The sequence below is a fragment of the Vulpes lagopus genome, chromosome 8 (assembly GCF_018345385.1).
Source record: "Vulpes lagopus strain Blue_001 chromosome 8, ASM1834538v1, whole genome shotgun sequence".
Lineage (NCBI taxonomy): Eukaryota > Metazoa > Chordata > Mammalia > Carnivora > Canidae > Vulpes > Vulpes lagopus.
In genome coordinates this window covers 69260765-69286355 of record NC_054831.1, presented here as the reverse complement: position 1 = coordinate 69286355, position 25591 = coordinate 69260765, and the positions used below count along the sequence as shown (strand labels likewise).

The window sequence follows — 25591 nt, the reverse complement described above, 5'->3', positions numbered from 1 at the left end:
CACCCCATCCCTCACCCTTTCCCTCTCCCCACATCATACGTTGTGTTCCCTATATATCATGATGGTGGGACTACTTCCTCCAGGACCTTTCTTTGCAAACAGTGGGTTAAGAACACAATAGGAAAACAAAGAACTTGAAAAAGTAGCTATGGGAGATAGTAATTAAAGTTGTGTACTTTTGATGGCAGAGGGCTCTCTATCAGTTGATGATAATGATGTGAGTGAAGAAAAATTAAAAGTGAAATTCCAAGGCTGAACCCAGAGTGTGTCATTGTAGGTTTTGACATGAATTATTTTATTGCATGAGTGACTTTTCTGGTCTTATAACTGATGGTCCCAAGACTGACATGCTGAAAGCCAGAGTTCTGTATTAATTTGTGTGTGAACATTGTCATTATTTAGACCAGATACCCCGGGGACCCAGATATTAAAAGGTGCTGATTTGGGTGTCTGACCCCTGGAAGTCTAGTCATGCTTCCACCACAGTCTAGCCTTATATTCTGGAAAACTCATTAACCTCATGTTTTATTTCCTCCTCTATAAAATTAGGGCATTGGAGATCACCTGTAAGCATCTTTAGCTGCCAAGATTTAAATTATTTCTTGTCCCTCAGTATATTTAAGTCATTTTTATCATCCTTATTTGGAAAGTTTTTAGATATTTCTAAATACCTCAACGGGACATCTCATAAAGATATTTCTCCTCTCTTGAGTTCAATATATTGACATGACTTAAATTTCCTTCAATTACTTGATAAACCACCAACCAAACATGCAGGAAGTTACTTACTGCCCTGAAAAAAAGCAATTAACCTCCAGGACTGCCAAGAAATGACAGGCACTGCAAGGGGAGCAGCTGCTTATTTATACCCGAGTATGCGTTAGTAACTTGGCTTTTTAGTACATGTTTTGTTTGGTTTTTAATTCTCAGAGAGCTATCTTGATAATCAAACCAAAAGTTAAAAATATGATAAAATCAGAAATTATAAAGGAATTTTAAAATCTATATCTTATCTATATTTTATTCATATTTTTATACTCTTTCTATATTTTCTACCTGTTGCTAGATACATGTATCTATATGTTATAGTGATACATATAGATATATAATATGTAGAAATAATGAGAGTAGAATTAAAAAGGGTATCTGTACTCTCATTGTTAAAAATCTCTGTATTTATTGAAAAAAAATCAAGTATAGGGATGGCTAAGAAGGTATGGTCACTTTTAATGATCTTTTCTTATTAGATCCCCTATATTTTTCTCATCTACATCAATGTCCCTTATGAAGTGCAAGTGTCTTACCAGAGGGTGATGAGGTCCAGACAATTTCATACCCACGATTGGAAGTTGCACTATCGGTCTTAAACCGTAGGTATAGTTTGTTGTTTCGAGAGAAGATAGGATCTGGCAACAGAGTTCCACAGTATGTGCCAAATAATGGTGAACTGCTATCACTTCCATTTCTTACCTGGAAAAGTGAGCCATTAGTTACTATACATAAGCATATTATTCTTTTTCCTCTGATTTTTCATTGCTATCCATTGACACATGAGACTATTTGAATGACGACCTCTTTTGGAAAAGCTTTCTTTTTATGTACGTGAGAATGAACTGGTCTCTGAAAATAGACCCAAAGATGAGAAACACCCAACTTGAAGATCAAAAGCCATTTGCATTTGAATTCAGAAATATCTGCAAATTTCAAAAAGATTGGAGAGGGATATTGTCTGCTCTGTTTCTAGTCACTTCTATTGTGCTTTATTCATTATACCGCGTGTATGTTTTTTTACCCCCTTTGAAAATTGCTTGGCTATGCAGGGGCTATGCGAAAAAAAAAAAAAAAGCAAAGTACAAAGTATAATAAATTTCAAAACCAAAGGAATTTCAGTATGTGAAAAAGACTCAACTCAACAAATCTCATAAAATTTGACTATTAGGTAATTTTAAAAACACAGTCTAAAGCTGAACAGATTTTTTTTTTAATTCACTGGTTAGAGTAGATGCATATAAAAATAGGAGATGAGTCAGTGTGTGAGTATGGGTAACCTCAGTGAACTCCACCACCTCTGTCCTCGGGGCTCCTCCTGCATATTCTCAGCTGCCCTATACCAGAGGAGGGTTCTGGAGAAGTATTAAAGAAGTGTTATCCAGGCGATGTAGAGCTGGAACCAGCTCAACATGTATGAATGGTGATTTTATTGATATCTGTATTCAAATTCTTGGAAGTTCCTCCAATCCCTTTATAATTTCATTGTTATGGTTAATTTCTGGTTGTCTTAAGTCATAGAGGGTCTTCAAAGGCACCATGGTTGGTCTTACTGGAGGCTGTTGACCTAGAGTGAGATTCTTTTTAGGTCAATGGAGTAGCCAGTGGGAGACAATAGTGCCTTTCTGGTGCTTTCTGGATTATTCTTCCAAGTGGCCTTGCCATGGATGGAGTGGCCAGTGAACCACCAGCAGACAGAGAGGACCGCCATATTCAGGAGCGCTGGAGGGCCAGACCTGCTACCATGCTATTCTTAACTTTGAGTCTCTTTCCTCCGGGTTCTGTTTTAGAAATCTCTGCTCTGAGAGGAGAAGTGGAGTATCATTTCCAACTAGCATCCCCTCCGTTTTTCTTTGCACAGGAGGGACCAGTATCTCTGAGCTATTAGAGGACCCTAAAAAGGGAAATGGATCCACTAAAAACAAATGCAGAATCCACATGTGATCCAGAGCTTGGCTCTTATGTGGTAGTAATATTGTCATGGTCATCACTGAGAAATTTCTGTTCCTGGCAGAGCTGACACGAAAGGCATGGGGAGTCTTGTGCATATGGCTGCCAATAAAGCACATCAGTCTTCCCAGAAAAAAACAGACGCAGCTGCATTTTACAGGCCTGACTTGCAGTTTCCTGTCTTTTCTTATTGGACAGGAAGTTTCTAACTACTTTCTATGGAACAAGAAGGGCAGCTAAAAGGAGGAGTTCCCACCTCTGATGCTGGAGAGCTAGCCTGCATGTCCCAGGATTCAGAGGAAAATGCACATGTTAACTCCAGTCACTAATGGTCAACCCAGGCATGAACCAGGGGTAGCTGCACTGTGAGTCTGAATTGGTGGGATTATTCTGTCCTTTCCCTGTATCCTCTCCTCTGGCTTCTGCTTTACACTTCACATAAGTGGTGAGGCACAAAGGTCTGAGTTGAATGTCCTGATTGACACAAGCAATACTCTATTTCTCTCCTCCTTTCCTCCTCTGCAAAGCCATCACTCCCCATTCCTACCATGACAAGTATCCGCCATGAAAAAGGCCCAGGCTTCCTTCAAGTACTTATTACTCTACAGATTAAGAATATTCATTAACAAAATATTTAGATTAATTCTGTAGGGGAGAGCTTCCCATGATAATAAGACTCTAGAGCAGACATAGGGCAGCAAGCTGTTGGAAACACCAGACCCTTGTGTATGTGAGACAAAGCCCATCTAGAGCACTTCAGGTAAGGTTCACATTCAAACTCAATTCACAGAGGAATTCAGCATCCTTGGATTTACAAGTCTTTGATTACACTGCAGTTTACTGCCTAAGATTGAGTACATTTCCAAAAGAGTTTGCAAAGGGCGCCCAAATGAGCTCTGAGGTTTTCATGGTAAAATAGAGGCACTGCACTCCACACAGTGCCTGCCTCAGTCATGGGCTCATTCAGAACATCTTCCCGTGAACAACAGCAATAGTTTTCGCTTAAACAGTATAGGTGGTGCAGGGCAGAAAGGGTGCAGGGGGCGCTCTTGGGGTGGTGCTGGAGAATCACAAATGTGCAAATACTCAAGGAGCATGGTTCTGCTCCTTCCCAGCACTGGATGGTTCTCTTTGAACTCACACATCTTGTCCCTCAGGAAACCTCTCTGTCCCCAAACTGAATTAGGTGCTCCTAACCATGCTGACTCTGCTAGTCCTTTCCACGTTGTGTGGAAATTGACTATTTTCTGTCTTTCCCATGGGCTGTGTGCCTCCTGGGGGCCCTGACTATGTCTTGTTCCCTTTTTGACTTCTGGTGCCTGGCCCTAGAAGATGCTTGGTAAATATTTATGGAATGAAAGGATGATGAACCAGTTATAAATAAGTAAGGGATCCATGGTTAGAAGTAGCAGAGACAGATGTGAAAAATCTTCAGTGAATCATCTTTTAAATAGTTCATTGACACGCTATCTAAACGTATGTTACCTCCAAGAAGTCATGTGTGCATTCACTTGAGTCCTCAATGCCAAATGAATGAAAAAAGAGAGAAATAGTATGGTTCTGTGGGGCTGTGAGAATAACAGTGCAATCCAAGTTATTGTCATAATTATCTGGCCATCCGGGACTCTTCAGATTGCCAAAAGCCTTGTTATATTCTCTGTTACAACCTTAGAGGGGAAAAAAATCACAATTAATGTACGCATCCCAATATTTAATGCTCTTTCAACCTGATAGAAAGAATTAAAAAAGATTATTAAATTTGAGCAAACTTCAGAAGAAAAGCTAATCCTGCCCTTTCACTTTCCTTTGAGATAAGTGAGGTCAGAAGAAGCAAGGTCATGGCTCAGATGGCAAATGCAATGAAGTGTCTCGTTAACATAAAACACTCCCATGGGAAATATGAAACGTAAGCCTTCTTCTTTGAAAGGGAATGTTCTAACATTCTCTGTGCTGCTCTGATCACACTGAACTGGAGTTGGCTGGCATCTAGACTTTTTCAGAACAAAGTTTCTGCTTCCAAGACCAACATTTGTATGAGGATTTCCATTTACATCCTTTAATGAGTTACTCATTCTGATAGAATTGGTGAATTGCTGTTCTTTATCGTTTTGGGTAAAAATGGGTAAAACTGCCCAAATTATTTCTGTGTGTTTGTTTTAATCACAGGCAGCTCTCATTGTAATCAAGCTGGAAAAGAACATCAAATAACATTCTGTGGAAATAAATTTCTGAGTCATGATAGTAATCAAATAACCCTTTCAGGAACTCTTGGTTTTTACAAAATAAACTTCCTGAGGTACAGTGAGTTCTAGATGCAGTCATGTGGATAATTAATAAAACAACTGGTAGAGACAAATTAACTACATGAACTTCGAAGAATATGCTGGCATTCTAAACGTTTTAATTAATATCATATTCACTGTACCTCTTCAGAGACCAGCTCTAGTAATTTGCTTAGTTGGGCCTGGCTTCTACTTAAAATTCTTATGTCATTGCAGGTGTGATTTATGTTAACAGATCCAAGGTTACTCGTAAGAGCTGATCCCAGCAGTCATTGGGATGGTGGCAGTTTTTCTGAATAACAGATAAAGTTCCAGGGCTCACCTGCAATCTGATAGGTAAAACCCACTCTAGAGTTTCTGTTGAGGACTTCGGACTTGAAGATGACAATTGCCGTACTCCTAGAAGAATAGAACGTTGGTGTAGCCGAAGCATTTCTGCCACAGATCTGAGGTCCTGGACTTCCATTACTCTGAAATGAAATGGAAGCCAAATCATACTAGATTTAGTTTCAAAAAAGAATACACCATAGTGGAAACTAAACCACATATAAAAGGATGGTTTAAATATTCAGCCATGGAGGAGTGCCTGGGTGGCCTCAGGGGCTTAGGTGTCTGCTTTCAGCTCAGGTCATGATCTGGGGGTCCTGGGATCTAGTCCTGCATGAGCAGGGAGTCAGCTTCTCCTTCTACCTCTGCCTCTCCTCCCTGCTCATGCTCTCTCTCTCTCTGTCCTCTCAAATAAATAAAATCTTAAAAGAAAAAAATGTAGCCAAGGAAACTAGTTACAGTGTTTGAAGCCCTGGACAGCGAGGCTCACATGGAATCCACAAATGCCTCATACTCACCAAGGGGCAGGTAGAGGCCAAGTTTCTGCTGAAACCAAGAGACAGATACCATGTATGGAAACAAGACCCTTTCCCCCTCATGTAACTTCACGGCCAAAGGCCTGTGTGGTTGCTCTGCGGACATCCAGGCACAACACAGTTCTGCTGGGGTCTCCCCATCATCCTAAACTCCATAAACCTAAGCCAGCCCTGCCCTGGCCCTCACCACCATCCCTGAGCTCATCTGACCAGACTCTGGCAATGCTGTGAATCCCATAGGGCACAGCCCCTGCCTGACACGAGGTCTCTGTTGCTCCTTTGTAAAACCTGGGCAGCCCTCCTCGCCTCTCAAGGTAGTAGGGTAATGCAGTCCAGCACCCACCCATCTTGCATAAAAACCACTGGCACCAACATAAAGACGTTTGCTGCCTCTCACTCCTGGGTGCAAGCTCCTGCTACTAATGTCTGTTTCCGGCCCCCCTTCCGTGCCCCCCATCACCGGCTGCTGGTCCTCTCCTAACCTTGCCTGTGGCCTCCTCTCAACATTCACTGCAGTGTTAGCCTGGAGTGAAGCTTGGGTCCCCTGCAGCCTCCTAGTGGAGGCCATTCTTTTCCCATAGTCCACAATCCCTCGAGTCCACTCGAGGAACAGTGGTGAGGGGCTGGGCCGGTGGGCAGGGTTCTCAGGTCTCTCACTGCAGGTACCTCTCCTGGCATCAAAGTGGCTACATCTGGCTGAAGATTCCTCCGACCCTTCTCACCATTCTCACTTCTCCTCTGGTGACTTTCCTTCATTAAAGACTTGTGTCTTAGCTCATGGTCATCCCTTGCACCCCACTTCCTTAACCCTTAGAGGTTTCAATGTTTTCACAGATGATCCACCGAACACTCTGATCTGCAGTCCTTACTACAGGTGACTTTGGCCTCCACTCTGTGCAATTGCCTAGGCCAGCAACTATCACCCTCCATCTCATGATCCTCACATGAACTTCCAGCTGTATCTTCTCTTCCTGATCTTGGACACCTGGGGAGTTCGTTTCTCCCAGTCATCAGTCAATTTTCTGTCTTTCCTCCCAACGTATACAGGCTGAAACCCTTTGTGTTCTTTTCTTCATTCAGTCAAAGGGCATTATTCATTCATGACAAATACTAGGTCTTTTTTGAAGCCTATCCAGCTGCTGTTATGATCCAGAGCTGCCTTGTGCCTTGTAAGTAGCATTTCTGTATCCAGATGGGAGCTGGCCCTGGTCCCCATCATCTTAGCTTCAGGAAGCAATGGGAAATTGAAAGAGCTTTAACCAAAGGGCCTCATTCCACTTGGCTCTAAGACTTGCCAGGAAGGTACCACCAGGGAATAGGAATCTCATACTGGAAACCACTGCCAATGGAGCAGTGATCCTCGTGCCTTGGCCACGGTGGGAGCCTGGGATATGTCTAAGTGTTTGTGCTTTCTGAAAACTCAACAAATACAGTGTCCCCTCAGCAGCCAGCTCCTGTCAGATCTCTCCAATTGGGAATCAGCCAAACTGAATTCTTCTACCCCCAGTGAGATCCACGTATAAACTAGGGGATCATATGAGGAGGACCCTGAAAACTCAGGAAAGGACAGATTGGACCCTCTTGTATTGCCAGCCTGTAGGGGGGTAAATATGACACTCTGGGAATGAACTGAGCCAGATTAGTTGCTCCTCAAACTGCTGAAAGAATCCAGGGATTCCTGGGTATTTTTCCCAGGGATCCATCCTCTGGTCATGACTCCACACTTTACATATGCTCTGTGGATAATCTCATTACTCACATTATTTCAGCTACTGACCATGTAATAATACACCCAAATCTTCAGGCCTTCTGCTAACATCACGTGTCCACATCCAATTGCCTTCTCAAAGTCTTGGTCCATGAGCAATTCACCTTTCTCTCTCTCTCTCTTTCTGTCTCTCTTTTTATTTTTTTTTAAATTTTATTTTATTTTATTTATTTATGAAAGTCACACACACAGAGAGAGAGAGAGAGAGAGAGAGGCAGAGACACAGGCAGAGGGAGAAGCAGGCTCCATGCACCGGGAGCCCGACGTGGGACTCGATCCCGGGTCTCCAGGATCGCGCCCTGGGCCAAAGGCAGGCGCTAAACTGCTGCGCCACCCAGGGATCCCTCTGTCTCTCTTTTTAAACCAAAACAACTTTTTCCTTTTTTCTCTCTTACATGACCATGAATATAATCCCACTGGACTGGTGCCAAATGGCCTCATATGTGATTTCCATGTGTTCCACACTGACACCTCCCATTCATCTTATACACAGATCCCCCTAACTGCAGAGGTGTTTCTCTGAGCATGGTCATTGGAGCACCAGGGGCAGAACACTCAAGAAGTTCATCAAAAATTTAGATTAATGGGTGCTATATGGAGAAATCAGGGTCTGACGTGGGGCCCTGGGGTCTGTACTTTTATCTAGACACCCAGATGTGTCCTGTGCACAAGGAAGTTTGGCAGCTTCTCACCTACAAGACCAAGGGCAAATTTCCTGATGCCTAAATAGAGGGTTTCATATATGCCTGAAAAACATGTCAAGCTGGAGGTAAGCTCGAGAATTTATTTAATTATGCACTCATTCTTTCAAGTGTTTTGCAAATACTGGTGAAAAAGGGCCATTAGATGTGACTGTCATACGTCCTAGAATTGTTACCTCAGGTGAGTCCCGAAACTCTAAGTAATTCTGGTCACAGTCTTGTGAGTGCAGCTCCAGGGCCCACACTGTGATCTTGACCTGCTGATGTGGAGGAGCTTCGAGGACCCACATACACATGGACAGTGGGACCTCTGGGTTTGATGAATTGGGTGATGAAATACTCTGTGGGGTCCAAGTTGCATTATATGTTCCACCACAAGGCACTGGAGAAATAGAACGATTTGTTAATCATATTTTATTCATGTTTCCACATGCACATAATGTTTAAAATTCAGCCTTCCCCACCCTTCCAGCCCAAAGCGCTATAGTTAACATCATTCTATAAAGAAGTTAGGGTATTCTTCACTAAGAATCAGACTAAATTTCGGGGCATCTGGGTGGCCAAGTCGGTTAAGCATTTGCCTTTGACTCAGGTCATGACCCTGGGGTCCTGGGGTTGGGCTCCCTGCTCAGCGGGGAGTCTGTTCCTCAGGACTCTGCCCTCCCCCAATGCTTGTGTGCACATGTGCTCTCTCTCTCTCAAATAAATAAAATCTTTAAAAACAGAATCGTACCAAATTTGTATCACCTATTTTTTTAAAGATTTTATTTATGTATTCATGAGAGGCACAGAGAGACAGGGGCCAGGCAGAGGGAGAAGCAGGCTCCATGTAGGGAGCCCAACGTGGGACTCGATCCCAGGACTCCAGGATCACACCCTGGGCTGAAGGCGGTGCTAAACCGCTAAGCTACCCAGGCTGCCTTGTATCACTGATTAAACAAAGTGATTAACACAGTATTTAGTAACTGACACTGAGTTTAGGTAGGAATTAACACTGAGTTTTCGTAAATAACATTGGGTTTAGATATAAGCATGGCATTATTTTTAGTGCCTAAAAATACGTTTCATAAAATATAAAAATGTCTCAATTTACTCACTGTCCACAGTAGTGTATGTAGCATTAAATCCTTCCCTTTCTAAAGTTACATCACTGACAAATTGAACCGTCAGGAAGTTGCCAGAAGAGATAAAGGGAGCAGGTACAGTGGAACCGCAGAATGTTCCAGCCAAGTTGGCATTTTCACTATCCCCATCATATAACTGAAAAGAAAAATTGTTCATTAGTTTTCCATGACTCGCAAAGAAGTTGCAGATTTCGCACTAAAATGGACGTGGAGTCACACCAGGTCATGATTAAGAAACTTACCTTGATGCGGCGAGAGCTGGCTTTAACTTAGGGACAGCTGTTCCTGAATCGATGCAATTAGAATGATTTTCAGTGAAAACCTGGTTAGGGTGCCTCGAAATCCTTTCTCACTATGTAAGTCACATCTGATTTTAAACTACTTTGTCATTGGAGCCAGCGAAGCATCGCTGCTGTCGCCCCGTGTGGCCCTCCCCGCGCACTGGTGAGATCGCAGGCCCGGGTTCTCAGCTCCCTTCAGAGCTCCCGGTTCCACTCGTGCCCCTCTTTTTTTTTTTTTTTAAGAATTTTTATTTATTTATTCATGAGAGACACACACAGAGAGAGAGAGAGAGAGAGAGGCAGAGACACAGGCAGAGGGAGGAGCAGGCTCCATGCACCGGGAGCCCTACGTGGGACTCGATCCCAGGTCTCCAGGATCATGCCCTGGGCTGAAGGCAGGTGCTAAGCCGCTGGGCCCCCGGGCTGCCCTGTGCCCCTCTTTCAGCCTGTCCTCAGCAGTGCCCGAGGCTGCAGGAAGCCAGGCCAGGGCACTGCTGAAAGCCCTCCAAGCGCTTCCCAGCCGCGCAGTGCGCGGGCCAAAGCCCTGACAGTGGGCCTCCAGGCCAGAGGGAGTCTGCTCTCTCCACACACACACACACACACACACACACACACACCGGCTTTCCCCGTCTGATACCTGACTGTCTCCACGTGGTTCTCTCTGCTGCGGGAGCAAGCCAGGCATGAGGCTGCTGCGTGCCTGTTGCACTCCTTGTTTCCCTCTGCTGGAACATTCCTCTCCTATACGTCCCTATGGTTTGCTCCCCTACCTTCCTTCAGCCCTTTACTCAAACATCGCTGACTCGCTAACGCCTTTCCCGACCACCTACTTCAAATGGAAACTCTCTCCAAATTCCCTTTCTCTGGCCTGCTTCCTGCTCTCCTTAGAGCACGCACCACCTTGACCCACTCCCATGTACTTGTATCAGCGCCTCCCGCTCGCTTGGAAGACGATGCCCGTTCCCTGGAAGCACAGGTCGCTGTCCGCCCTGGGCACTGCTCTGTCCCCAGCTTTTAGAAGGGCCTGGCACACAAAAGGCAGCCAATAAATGTCTTTGGCCCCTCTCTCCCACTACCCACCCCTCTGAAACCCATTCTCCCCAAGGCTTCCCAACATCAACAATCTCTCAAGCCTACATCAGTCATCCTTGATTCCTCTCCGCCCCCCACCTGCCCCACACCTATTCGGCCCTCCCTTCAGAATCTACCCCCGAAGGCTGCTCCTCATTGTACCACCATCCTCCCCCACCTCGGCTATTGTACTATCCTCCTGAGCGATCTGTTTCCAGCGAGCAGCCACAGCAATCTCTGCAGAAGTAATGGCCTGAGTGTTTGCAGCTTAAATCAAATTAAGCTCCTGCTCAGCCTTTGCTCCAGTGGGTTCTCACTACTGCACCTGAATTGAAACCGGAGCTCTTTGTGGTGGCCTGCAAGCCCCAGCCTGGTCTGGCCCGGTGCCCAGTTCCCCGTACTTCCTCCTGCCAGGAGTGTCCCCACAAGGCCCCTGCGCTGCTCCTCCTGTGAGTAATAATTTCTCTCTCCCCACCTCTTGAACTGGCTGCTCTCCCTTGTCATGTGGCCTCAACTCAGATGTCACCTCCTCCGAGAGCCCAACTCTATCTAATGTTGCTGGGCCCCCAAGAACTATTTTCTTATTAAAATCAAAACACTTCTTATTTGCTGCTTATTTACTTATTTTTCGTCTCTCTCCCAATTAGAATTTAAGTCCCATGGGTGGGAAGACTGACGATTCACTGCCGTGTCGCCAGGACCCAGAAAAACTCCCTACCATAGGAACTTTCAACAGACACCTGTCGAAATAGTGGACACCTGAATCTCTTTCAAGCTTATGACCAGAAAACAGATTTCTCCAGCTAAGTAAGCTTCACAGTATTTCTGAAACAAGTATGTGTGTGTAGACCCAAACGCTGAATTTATAACAGAACTAGGGGGTGTTATATAGACTTCAAGGTAGCCGTGACCACTGACGTTATTCTAAAATGCCAGGAAAGTATAAAATAGTCATTTAAAAAAAAAAAAACAGAAAAGTAAATTTACCACTAGGTGGCAATGTTTCTCCTGCTTACATGGGATTTTAGTACATTCAGAGCCAGGAGGGACTCCAGAGTTGGGTAAATTTCATCTCCCTCATTTTATGGAAGAGCTGACTTGTCAAGTTTTGAGTAATGTACCTTTTCTGGTAAACAAGTTAAAATATTATAATGGCTGCCACCTATATCATCAGATTTCTACTAGCAAGCATTTTTATTCTATGTACTGTGTGCCAGGCTTCTGTGCTGGGTCCGGTGTTTTCAAGGGTGTAGAAGGCATTTCCATACATTCAAGACACTAATTGACAGTAATTAGTGAGAGGGATCCATACATTGACTATACGTATGAGCGTGTCAATTATCTATAAAAATTTTAAAAGTGAGTACTGCAGTGAAGGATTTAAATGTAATAAGAGAACCCAGATGATGAAGTCAGGAAAGATCTCAGACAGACATTTGAACTGGTTTAAAAGTAGGTAGAGACCTCTCAGACCTGAAGAAGATGAAGGGCATCCCAACCTACAGAACATGGCATTGAAGGCCTCAGAAGAGGGTAAGAGGCATGTAAGAGTCTCCACAACTCACTTAGGGTACCTGGCATTAGAGCAAGAGGATGCAGGTGGGACTCAGTGAGCACCCCGGGACATGACTGTGAAGTTCCACATGTACTGTGTGGAAAAAGGAAAAAGTCTGTGTCTTCTTCTGCAGGAGTTATAGGACCTGATTTGGGTTCTGAATTGATAACTGGTAACTGTGATGGACAGAAATTACACAGTCACTGGCCTCCAGCTGCTGTTTGCATCAGTTTATTCATTGCCACAGGAAGATTTCTAGTAATTGAGCTGAAATAGGCAGCTGGTGGCCTCTGGACCACTGCCATGGGCTCCCAGGCTCCTGGGATTGGCAGCCGAAGCCAATATTTCTCCACCTGCTCTCTCATTCCCTGATAAGGCTAGACCTCTATGAAGGACTTTTGCAGGGTAGCTCCAGGGAGTGTTGCAAGAGGTACACTGCGCTGCTGGAGATGGGGAATCATATGGACTAGGATGTAAATGGTGCCCTGAGAACTGTGTCCTTGAGACACACACAATCACATGCTGCTATATATTGCATTCCGGGGGGACCTGCCACCCGGCATAGCTCAGTTAGGCCTGGAGGTTGGATTATGTTTTAAGTTTTGTAGATAAGTGCTAAGAAGGATTTTGTTTTCTCAGCTGTTAAAACTCTGATAGTGGAGCATATTAGAAACTACTTAAGATCCTGAAGGAATTGCTTACGTAAACTGGGGTAAGATAGCTTCAGACTACAACTACAGCCAGATCCTGCACATTATCCAGTTGTTAATTTGAGCCATAGCAGGAAGTGGGGAAGGTCATGTCTGGATTTTACTTTCTGTGAACTTTTAATGCAAAAGGGCATTAAGACAATAAGCAATATTGGACTTTGATTCTTTTCAAGTTTAACAATAATTTTAGACTTTAATTTCCTCAGGACCTTATCTTTTAATATTTCCTTAGGAATTTGACAATGGCAAGATTTTTATATTCTTATTGGGAGCATCTCTACATTGCATTTTGAGTATCTCCATGAATTCTTTGATTTTATTAAGGAGCCTCTGCTAGGGTCTGCCGGACAACATGCCTGGGTGTAATTTGGGATGAGAAAGAGAACAGAGAGCAGTTTTTCAGACTTGGAGTAGAGCTCTGGTCCATTTCAGACCCTTATGAAGAAAAATATTACGTTGGTCCCAGTGGTCTTGGGAAGAGCCACAAGAAGCAGTGATTAGAATCAACTCTGTGTTAGAGGAATTTTTATTTATTTTATTTTATTTTATTTTATTTATTTATTTTATTTTATTTTACCTCAATATTCTTTCCAGTGCTTGGAGCAGTGTCTGAAATACAACAGGTAATCAAATAAATGTGTATTGAATCAATGAATAAATGAATGAATCATAGGGACTAACTCATGAGGATGGGAACCTGATGCCCTGATGGAGTAGAGATCTCCTCCTAACACTGACTGGCTGCAGAATGAATGGTTAAGCCCAGTGGGTTAAGACCAAGGTTCTCAGTAGGGGCACTGTCATGTCCCAGAGAGTGTTTTGCAAAAAGTGTCATGTTTTTTGGGTCATCACGATAATCTGGTGCTATGACTGGCATTTGTAATTCACAGGATGGTTCTGCAAAGTGAAGATTTATTCTGTCCCATATAACTGTTGAATGTCTTGCCAAGGTAATAAAAATTGTAGGTAATAAAATTGTTCACTACTGTGTACTCCCAGAACTTAAATCCATTCTCTCTCTAACACAAAAACATTATGCATAGTTTTATTATGCACCGAATTTCCAAAAATGCAATTACTGTGTAAGTGAAAGGAAGACTGTACTTTGTTTTGTTTAGAAATATTTTTTGAGGTTTTCCTCTATTTTGGAAATTCATATTGCAGATGGTGAGGTTATTGGCATTTAAGTTGCAAATACAGCCTATCCATATTAGTTTAAATTTATACTTTTGTGTTTGCCATGATCCCACATAAAAGAATCTTTGCCAATTTATCATGTGGCATAATGTAGTTGTAGCAGAGCATTTACATATTTAGGTCTGCACTATTTTATATACTCTCCATTTATTCCTCCTTTTCGTTGCATTTAGTACATTTTATTATGTTTTTGAAGCTATGTATATTGGTAAGCTATTAGCATAGATGACCTTCACTTCAGGTAGTCAAGGAAGCACCATGAAATACTGGCTATTCAAATGGGCACAGATTAGGGAGAGATGCTGGGAAATGATAGGAAGGAGCCACTTCCTTTCTACTAGTTCCATATTTCCAGCAGAGGAACATCAGTTAGGGTCACAGCCCTGAGCCCTTTCTGCCATTTCTCTCACCTGCTCATTATAAGAGAAATGACTTAACTGCTGGCAGATAGGTGGGTCAGGAAGCTGAGCACACACAACACAGCTGCAAGTCCATCCTTCCCTCTTTCTCTCTGGCAGCCCCCCAGCAGGAAGTGTGCTTCTGTGATGTTCCTCCAAAATCCAGCTCAACCATTCCATGGAAAACGCCTTTCCTGAATCCCCAAATGACTCAATTATACCTTCTTCTCTACTTTTGTTCATTATTCATATTTATTGTTTCTGTCATGCTGTAAAATAGTTTCTCTGCTTATGTGTCAGCCTCCTCCACTTTGCTGACAGCTTCTTGGGGAACCCTATCTTAAATCCTCTGTATCTATGGTTGGGGCACCTGGCATATTAACCATGTCATGAGACTCTTTATGGAATGGATGTGACGTTAATTTCAACAGAAACGCTTGGTGAAACCCAATTGTGATGTACTGCAGTTATCGTAATAACTTTTCAAGTCAACCCTTTCAAAAACAGTAAGAGATATAATTATGACTAGATGATGGAATTGCTGTTTTCACCTGTATACCTACCTACAGAATTGAATTAAATTGGTTTTTAAAAAGTAATTTGATTGTAATATCTAAGAAATACTCTACAAGATATCAAATATCCCATTTATCACAGAGAATCACTTTACTACAGATAGCTCCAGGCTTCACATTCCAAGAACTGTTCTTTGACCTGCCAGCTTAGTGAAAGCTGGAACACTTGCCAATATAGGGAAACTGCTTTCCCAAGAAGGAAAACAAGAGTAGATCTGAACATAATTTCTTTAAAAAAAAGGCGAGGAAGAGGAAATTTTATATTTAAGCTAGATAATAGCTCCTTGTTTTTGATATTGCTATTTCTGTCCCAAAATGACTTGAAGAAATTCAGGAAATTGCTAGTTGCTTTAGTAACAGTATCAAATCACACTCAGAAAAGGATGAGAATATCAGTCAACCTTCCTCCTAGCCAGATCACACCCAAAACATCCTACATGAGTTTACTTTTATAGTAATTAATATATGTAAGTCTATTATTTTTAATATTTTAAGAAAAAGTGACTCCACAGGCCAGCATGCCCATCTGGAATTACACAAGGGTGGCGGGTAGGAAATGAATTTGTTTTTAAATGAATTCCAGGCACAGTGTCGGACACTCCAGCATACATTATCTTTATCCTCAAAACAGCCTTGAAAAATTGGTACAATTATGTGATATTTTTCATTTGTTTTTTAATAGATAAAGTGATAAAGAATCAGGGAGGTGAGGAAACTTGTCTGGTAGCAAAACTGGGTTACAGTCTACACCACCTGCCTTGAATATCAGCTTTGCTGCTGCTCAGGCCATTTGGTATCATTTTAGAAAACAATTCAACCTGAACCGAAATCCCTTGATATCTCCAATCTTTCATGGACTCCCTCTAATCTGGCTTCTGTGCCAGTACTTTAGTTAAAATGGCTGTCATCTGTTCTGATGAGTTTTTTCTTCATCTTCACCTTTCCTGGCCTCTAATTTATAATTTAATAGTATTGACCACCCATCCTTGGTGAGAGATCTTCCCTCTTGACTTTCATGATCCTCCACTCGTCCGGGCTTTTACATCTCATTCCATGACTTGTCTGTTTCTCATCCTGCCTCTTTTGTCCTTTCTGACTGCCTCACCGTGTACCTTCCCCCAAGTGGGGTGGAAGCCTGGCTTGTAGCTCCATGCTGCTTTCCTTGAAAGAAAACAGTAATTCTGATAGCAGAAGGGCTCCTTTGCCGTCTCTTCTCTGTTTGTGCTGTTCTCTTCTTACTGGAGCCCCATTCCATCCTCTGCCCACCTGTCTGCCCTGCTGCCCCCAGACTGAACTTCTACCTTGCAAAGCATGGTTTCCTCCTAATAGTACTGAGATTCTTCTGGTCTCCTGGGCTTGGAGCTTATCACAGTGAAAATATGACAGTATATAATTAGGTGTTCAATGCGTATTCCATCTATGACTTTTCTCTCTTTTTTAAAAACATATAATTTGTTTAAAGATGATTTTTAAACTTAAAAGTTTATCTTGCATCAGGCTCGACATCTCCATCTCTATACCCTCCTTACCTAAAAGTAAGCACTTCCTTGGGTCCTAATTCCAGACTCTCTGCTCACCACCTACTTCCAATGCTGATTCTATATCAGTCTTCCTTAAATACTGCTCTCATCATATTGCTCATTGGAAAACCTTCAATTCCTCCTTATTTTCAACTGCATAAAATCTGAATTCACTAGTTTGACTTTCCTTCCTTTCTTCTTCCTTCCTTCCTGTTTGACTTTTCAAGATTCTTTGTGATCTGGGTTTTCTCCACTTAGGCAATCTCATTTCTTGCTACTTGTTTGCGATATTCTGCTCCAGTAAAGTAAGTTCGTTCACTCTTCCAAAAACATTCATATGCCAACTTCTGTACTTCCCTTCATTTTATGTGGCCCTTGCCTGGGATGCCTTCTCTCTTGACTTCATAAGCTATCCCTTACTCTATGAAGCTTTTCTTGTTCACACCAGATCATCATGAACTTTCTTGTCTTTTAAACTTGCACATTGTTCTGGGCCTCTATCCAATGCATTAGTTGGCACTTTCAATATTGACTGTCCTGAACTGCTTATTGTTGATTTGCATGCATCATCCACTACTTCTACAATCGGATTCAAGCTCCTCATGGGCACAAATCTTTCCATGTTGGTTGTTTTCCCCACAAAAGTGTAGTAGTATGCACTGGCTGATACTACTTAGAAAGTTTAATCTGAATTCAGGGACGCCTGGCTGGCTCAATTGTAGAAGCATGCAACTCTTGATCTCCAGGTTATGGGTTCAAGCCCCACACTGTGTATAGAGATTACTTAAATAAAAGAAAAAAACTTTAAATTCATATAGCCTTATAGGCACAATAATGTAATACTAATGAATCATTAAAATTGAACAGAAAAGTTTCTTGTTTTCCTTTTAAAGGGACTTCAGATCTAAGCTATTTTCTACATCTATAGGTAATATGGAAAGTAAATATAGAAACTTCATTTTAGGATTTGCCAAAGGCCTTTTGAGTATCTCTTTCCATACAATCCATCTTCCTAAAGATAATCTCTTGACAAAGCACAGATGAACAAGGACTCTTAAAGCTAGTGTTAGAAGCCACATGAAATTTCTGAGTCATCCATGTTAAAGATTAACTTGATATGAAGACAGAATATCTATAATAATATGAGGCACTCAGGTGGTTCAGTTGGTTAAGTGTCTGCCTTTAGCTCAGGTCATGATCCTGGGGTCCTGGGGTCAGGCTTCCTATTAAGCAGAGAGTCTGCTTCTCCCTTTCCTTCTGCCTTTCCCTCTGCTTGTGCTCTCTTTCTCTCTCAAAATCATAAATAAAATCTTTCAAAAAAATTAAAAATAAGACAAAATAATAAATTATATTTATTATTATACCTTGAAGAATATGTCATTTATACCTTGAAGAATATGTCATTTTAAAAATTAGCATTATTCAGTATTTTCATGACTTCCCGAATGGTATAAACTGTCCCATATCATACTAAAGTCTGGGTTAGAAGACTGTTAAGAAATGTAATAGCCTTACCTTTACATAATCATATATGCATCTTTGCATAGCACTTTGTGCCTCCAGAGCAAATGTATTGAAGGTAAGTTTAATTAGTTTGTTTACTGGTGCAGTTATGAACCATACACAGTTTAAATTCTTGTCATATCTTCCATTGGAGTCAGAATCAGGAGAGGCAAAGGTATTATCTGAACCTGTCAGATAACCACCACATCCTTGCTGAGGCCCTGTGTTAAAACAAAGACACATCACTACACAAACCAAAGAGAAAAGATCTTAAATTTTACATGGAGAGTATAGTAAAATCACATAGTTAGAAACTATTTTGGTCACACTTGTACGAACATTATCATATGGTGCACCAGGCTTCCATGGGCTTATGTGAGTGTTGTTTCCACTTGCATTAGCTTTATCATTATTTACTTCCTTTCTATGCCTATGACCTAACCTTCAGTCCCCTGTCTAGTTACCTAGAAAAGTGGGGGACCATATTTAGTTTTATATGCATTTTTAGAACTGTTGATATTTATTGAAGTTTTTTTCTATCCTTGAAAAATCCAATTTTTTAGAAAATCAAGTATTTTGCATAACAAAGCTTGTGGAAGACATGAACATATTTTATTTTATGTTCTGCTTTTATGAACACTATCAGATTGAAAACTGAATTTATGAAGAATTTACCCAACACTCCAAGATAATTGGCTTCCAACAAACCTTTTATGTAAATAATCTGTTAGAAAGAGGCTGAGGGGCATTTAACACTACACACATTTAACACTACAGCCCAATTTATATTAAAACACACTCTATAGTTGATTGTTTTTTTTTTCCAAAAAGAAAGGGAAGCTTTCTTGCAACAAACTGAATGATTTTGAAACCATGAGCATGACTAAATTCAAAATAATCCCAGTAGGAATCTAGATTAAGTAGGTGCTCAAAGTAATGTTCTTAAGGCTTATCTTCTGCCAAATATAGAGTATTATTAATTCCAAAGTTAAATCTCACTGACATTGGCCTTTCATTTGTCTCATTGTATTTATCTTAACGGTGAAAGCACTGCTTGCAACATCAGGGGGCGCTAAGATTTTGGCCTTGGAGCTCCTCAGGAAATGGAAACAATGGTGGCCCTCCTTACTAGCAAAGGATATCAAATATGCCAAGTGTTTTTCAGCATGGGTGCATTATTTAGTAGGTCAGAATGCCCTGTCCATAGCTTTAAAGTCAGGTAAAACTATAGATTATTTGTGCAGTAAGACATTTCCTGGAGTGGAAAAGCTTCCAAAGGCCCAGCCCCTGATAAATCCATAGATGGAATCTAGGACATAATTATTCTGAAACCAAAGCAATGCCCAGGGCTGAACTACATATTGCTAATGATTCTGTTCACATGAAATAAGCCTGCAAACTAAAGAAAGAATTGGAGTTTGCGCAGCTTTTATATCCAGTGTGAACTGCTTGTTACTTAAGAAAGCCCCTCACCCTGATTAACATGCAGAGCTGGGAAGAACAATGACTTGGGGGTACTATTGAATTGACAAATGTATTTATTTATTAAATACTGGGATTTTTATTCAAAAAAGTTTTTAAAGATTTATTTTATTTACTTTTTTTAAAAAGATCTTATTCATTTATTTATTTATTTGTCAGAGAGTGAGAGAGCAAGAGAGAGCACAAGCAGAGGAAGAGGCAGGCAAGAAGCAAAGAGCCTGATGCAGGACTCTATCCCAAGACCCTGGGATCATGATCTGAGCCAAAGGCAGATGTTTAACTGAGTCACTCAGGTACCCCAATATTTATTTATTTGAGAGAGGGAGGGAGAGGAGGGGACAAAGGGCAGAGGGAGAGAAAGAATCACAAGCACACTCCCCACTGAATGCACAGCCAATGTGGGGACTCTACCTCACAACCCTGAAATCATGACCTGAACCAAAACCAAGAGTCAGACACTTAACCAACTGACTCACCTAGGCATCCCATTAAATACTGTTCCAATAGTCAAAGAAAAATATTTATTATTGAGGTGGGAAAAGATAAATGGTAGTCCAACAGAAGTGATAAGACATAGATAAATAATGATAATACAATCTAGAATAAAACAGGTACCATAAAAGAGGCAGAGAAGTGTTGTGAGTTTTGCAGGAAGGGAGAGATTACTTCAGGCTATGAGGATGTAGAATGTCCAAGGAAGAGGTAACATTTGATTTGGGTCTTGAAGGACAACAGGACAAGACCATGTAGAAATGTGATTGGTATTGGCAATTCCAGGATAAAGGAACTTCATAAACAAAGATGCAGTGGACAAGAATTTACCTTATATGCATAGGAAAGCATAATTCTGTTAGCAAACACCATAGAGTCCATGAAATACAAGAAGACTGGGAAACAGGATAGGCTGTTCTGTAGAGAGCCTCAACTGTAGATCATAGAACTTGACCCTAAGACTTTATTCTGTGGATAATGGGGATCTACCTGAGATTTTTGATTAGAAGAGTAGTAGGGTCATAATGCACTTTCTAATCAGTTTTGATCTAAAAATGTATCTGGTAGTAGCATTACATGGAAGGGGGTGGAACGGGAAGATACGAGACCAGGAGAGAGGATCTAGTCACAGTCTGGGCTGGAGGCAGAAAGGGTAAAGTGTTGGAGGTTTGTATACTGGAAATTGTTATTGCTAGCTTTATTCTATTAATGCATCTGCTTTATTTATTTATTTATTTTTTTAATATTTTTTTAATTTATTTTTTTTAATTTTTTTATTTATTTATGATAGTCACAGAGAGAGAGAGAGAGAGGCAGAGACACAGGCAGAGGGAGAAGCAGGCTCCATGCCCTGGGAGCCCGACGTGGGATTCGATCTGGGGTCTCCAGGATCGCGCCCTGGGCCAAAGGCAGGCGCCAAACCGCTGCGCCACCCAGGGATCCCTGCTTTATTTATTTTTAAAGATTTTGTTTACTTATTCATGAGAGACACAGGCAGAGGGAGAAGCAGACTCCATGCAGGGAGCCTGATGTGGGACTCGATCCTGGGTCTCCAGGATCACGCCCTGGGCCGAAGGCAGATGCTAAACCACTGAGCCACCCAATGGGATCCCAATGCATCTGCTTTAAAAATTAAATGTTATTTTTAAAAGTTCAAGCTATCTTATCACCACTTGTTTATTAATTGTTACTAATAGGTTAATGAGGGCAAAATGATGATTGTACTTGGGTGCAGTGGTACCATTATATACACTTATTAACCAATAGTACCCCTACTACACTGATGTCATAAGACTTTCCCTCCAGGGAACCCAAAAATCATTGGTGTGTGCTTCCACAGACTGACTGGTAGATTGGATAATTCTTAATTCTTTAGCCCCTCTCTTCATATTAGAATGGACAGAGTATGCTTTTCTGTTTACTTAATGTTAGGCTTGGCCAAGTGACTGGCATTAGGCTTCAGAATATTAATGGTCTTGAAGTAAGAAGAGGTCTTAAATGGGTTCTGTATTTTTTGGTTTCTGCTCCTGTGCTCCATACACCAAGAGGTCATGTCCTAGGTAGCTGCTAATGAAGGAGAAAGGGATTCACACAGAGCAGGCCTGGATCCAGCCTGAACTGTAAAGCCAAGTGCAATGAAGCTGTAGCCTGGAACAGGCAGACAAACCCATCTGCCAACTCATAAGGGATAAAAATAAATGTTATAGGTATAAGCCATTGAATTTTGGATGGTTTATTATGCAACATTGTGGCAATAGCCAACCAATACACAAATAGCTTGTTGGAGCTATTAAACTATATATAATAGGACACATTGCTTAATTCATAGAATATACACACGATATTAAAAAAAAAAGGTGAATGAACATTATCATCAGACAATCCTGGTCAAAATATTCGAATAATTGAAGTAAGCATAACATTATGTAAATGAATTATATAATTCATATTATATTTGAGGAATATTATATGAGTAAAATACTGAGTGCATAGTCAAATAACTAATGTAATATAATATTGCATGAGTAAACAACTTTAAGTATTTGTTGGTGCAGGAAATGCTTAAAATTGCTCTAATTTCCCCACTTTAATCTTTAAACATAGTGTAACTGCTCTTTGCTTCTGCTCCTCCTACAGCAAATGGAACCATAAATGTATGTCTTTGGGGAAATACAGAGACGATTATTAGCAAAAGGAGGATCCTTTACCAAAAAGTGCTTTCCCACATTACCAGTTCTATATTTCCATATTTCAACAATTACAGGATATATCAGAAAGAACTCTGTGATGATGAAATAGTTTTGCACACAAGACATTAATATTCATTTATTATATAGATATTTTTATATCTCCCCCCTGCCCTTTTTAAGTAATATCGGCCCTTAACCTTGACATGCTGTTCAGCACCATAAATCCATTATCTTCCTTGTTACTACATACATCCTACCATCCAGCAAACTCCTATCCATCAGTACCTTCTCCCTCAGTCATACTGTGTCAAGAATACTCTGTCGTGGACCCAGCAATTGCACTGCTGGGGATTTACCCCAAAGATACAGATGCAATGAAACGCCGGGACACCTGCACCCCGATGTTTATAGCAGCAATGTCCACAGTAGCCAAACTGTGGAAGGAGCCTCGGTGTCCATTGAAAGATGAATGGATAAAGAAGATGTGGTTTATGTATATGATGGAATATTATCCATTAGAAATGACCAATACCCACCATTTGCTTCGACGTGGATGGAACTGGAGGGTTTAGGCTGAGTGAAATAAGTCAATCGGAGAAGGACAAACATTATATGGCCTCATCCATTTGGGGAATATAAAAAATAGTGAAAGGGAATAAAGGGGAAAGGAGAAAAAATGAGTGGGAAATATCAGGGAGGGAGACAGAACATGAGAGACTCCTAATTCTGGGAAACGAACTAGGGGTGGTGGAAGGGGACGTGGGCGGGGGGTGGGGAGACTGGGTGACAGGCACTGAGGGGGGTACTTGATGGGATGAGCACTGGGTGTTATTCTATATGTTGGCAAATTGAACGCCAATAAAAAATAAATTTATATTAAAAAAAAAGAATATTCTGTCATGGCAATCCCTGCACCTGAGAACAAATGTCATTCTAATCATCTTCCCTAAAACTGGCAACACTTCCTACAAAAGAGCTACTTCTTGAGAGAAAGAAAATATTTGGCTAAAGAAATATTGGAAATTTAAACCCACAGTAAGCAGTGAAATGTGGGTCGAGATCTACTGAATTAAAAATCAGTAACTGAATCTGAAATTATTTCCCTCTGATAATTAAACTTCCGAGTGAAGCTCAAGCCAAGAAAAATTCAACAAAGAAATATAGTTATTTTATCTAAGAGAAAATATCTTGAAGTCTTTACTGGAGACAGGTGCATTTCTAAATAGTTATCATGAGAATTGACATTTTTGTGGTTGACGTTTTATTGAGGTTTTCTGGATAGGATCTCTATCTGCCTCTGGAACAGCCACCCCTTGGACACATAGTGAATGGCAAGCTATACTTACAGATAAAGATTGGCCTGACTTCAGGCATTTTCCTGTTTCCCAGTGAGCCCCTGGGGCCTTAGCCTGTAGTTGAAGGTTGCAGACTGAAGCACAGGAAACAGAATACAAATACATTGAAGGATGGTGCTTTAGGGAAATGGGGGTGCACCAGGAGAGCTTCCTTTCAACCCCAGGAGACACAGAGTTAGAGCTCCGTAATCCTTTCTTTGACTAAATCTTGCTGTGATTTTCAAAGCTGCATTATTCAATTGCCCTGGAGCAGAGAATTCATTTTTAAAAATTCAACTATGTTCTAGATGAACCTGTTTTGTCTTTTCCTCTAAAAGCAAATTGGATTTATTTTTCTAGTTCCCAACCTCAAACATGTATAACCTTTCAGATATTATATTGATGTTATACTAGAAAAACAACATAATGGTTTTTGCAACATGAATTGTATGTTTTGTTTTTGTTTGTTTTTAGTAATATCACCCAATTTGACGCATTTTAAAAATCCTATTTTGAGACCCAGCCTAATTTCACTTAGATCATGTATTTAGTCTGGCAATATTTGGGAAGCATAAAACTAAAATACTAAAAGAAAGGTAGTTTCAGCAACTAATCAGTAGCTATGTCACTAGAAAAAGAACAATAAAATGTATAACAAACTTAGGAGAATTTTATTATCTTTTTTACTAATTTTGCATTATTTAGGTATTACTGAAAACACTTTATGCATGCATCATCAGTCCCAGGGCATTTCATTAGAATCATTCTCACTAACTTTGAAATTTTAAAAACATGATTTACTAAGTAAACTAATATGATCATATTACCTGATACAGTAAAGGATTTAACAAGATCCAACATGCATTCATGATAAAAACTCTCAGCAAACTAGGAATAGAAAGGAAGTTTCTCAACTTGAACAGAGCATCTACAAAAACCTATAGCCATCATGACACTTAATGGTGAAAAACTAAATGTCTTCATCTTAAAATCAGGAGCAAGGCAAGGATATTTTTTTCTCACCACTCTTATTCAACAGAGTATTGGAATTCTTTCCAGCTAATAGGCAAGAAAATATATATATACACAGACTGGAGAGGAAGAAATAGAATTGCCACTATTTCAGATGTAGAAAATACAAAGAATTTACATGAAAATTCCTAAAACTAGAGAGTTCAGCAGAACTCAAAATATAAGGGCAATATACAGAAATCAGTCACATTTCCATATACTAATAATGTACATGTGGAAACCAAAATTAAAAATATAATTACTAGCACTGAAACTAATATTACACTATATGTTAATTAACTAGAATTTAAATAAAAGATTTAAAAAAATAAAAATGCAATGCTCCAAAGAAAAGGAAATCCTTTGGTATGCACTTCATGAAACATATACAGGATCTGTGTGCTGAAAATTACAAGATGATGAAATAAATCTGAGAAGACCTAACTAAATGGAGAGACATACATATTCATGGATTGGAAGACTCAATATAGTAAAGATGTCAATTATTCCTAAATTGAGGCATAGGGTTAATGCAATTCTTATCAAATCAAAACCCCAGCAAGATCTTTCTGTTCATATTAAAAAATGCTTCTTTAAAATTTACATCTTAAAATACAGGTCTTTGAATATTTAAAACCATCATGACAAAGAAGAATAAAGTTGGAGGAATCATTCCACTTGATATTAAGGTTTCCCATATACCTATAATAATCAAGACAATATGATATTGGTGGAGAGTTAGACACATAGATCAATGGAATAGAAGAGAAAACACAGAAAGAGGGGTGCCTGGGTAGCTCAGCCAGTTAAGTGTCTG

At 40.7% G+C, this 25591-nt stretch overlaps 1 protein-coding gene across 1 annotated transcript in view; it reads right to left on the bottom strand.

Annotated features, from left to right (window-relative positions):
* CUBN (cubilin) overlaps positions 1-25591 on the bottom strand; it is a 258922-nt gene that overhangs the window by 3492 nt on the left and 229839 nt on the right. Inside the window, exons 60-65 of the mRNA XM_041765335.1 lie at positions 18279-18487; positions 9430-9592; positions 8509-8714; positions 5323-5470; positions 4204-4385; positions 1305-1470 (exon numbers count right to left, since the gene is read on the bottom strand). Coding sequence (XP_041621269.1) covers positions 1305-1470; positions 4204-4385; positions 5323-5470; positions 8509-8714; positions 9430-9592; positions 18279-18487 — 1074 coding nt within the window. The remainder of the gene's footprint in view (positions 1-1304; positions 1471-4203; positions 4386-5322; positions 5471-8508; positions 8715-9429; positions 9593-18278; positions 18488-25591) is intronic.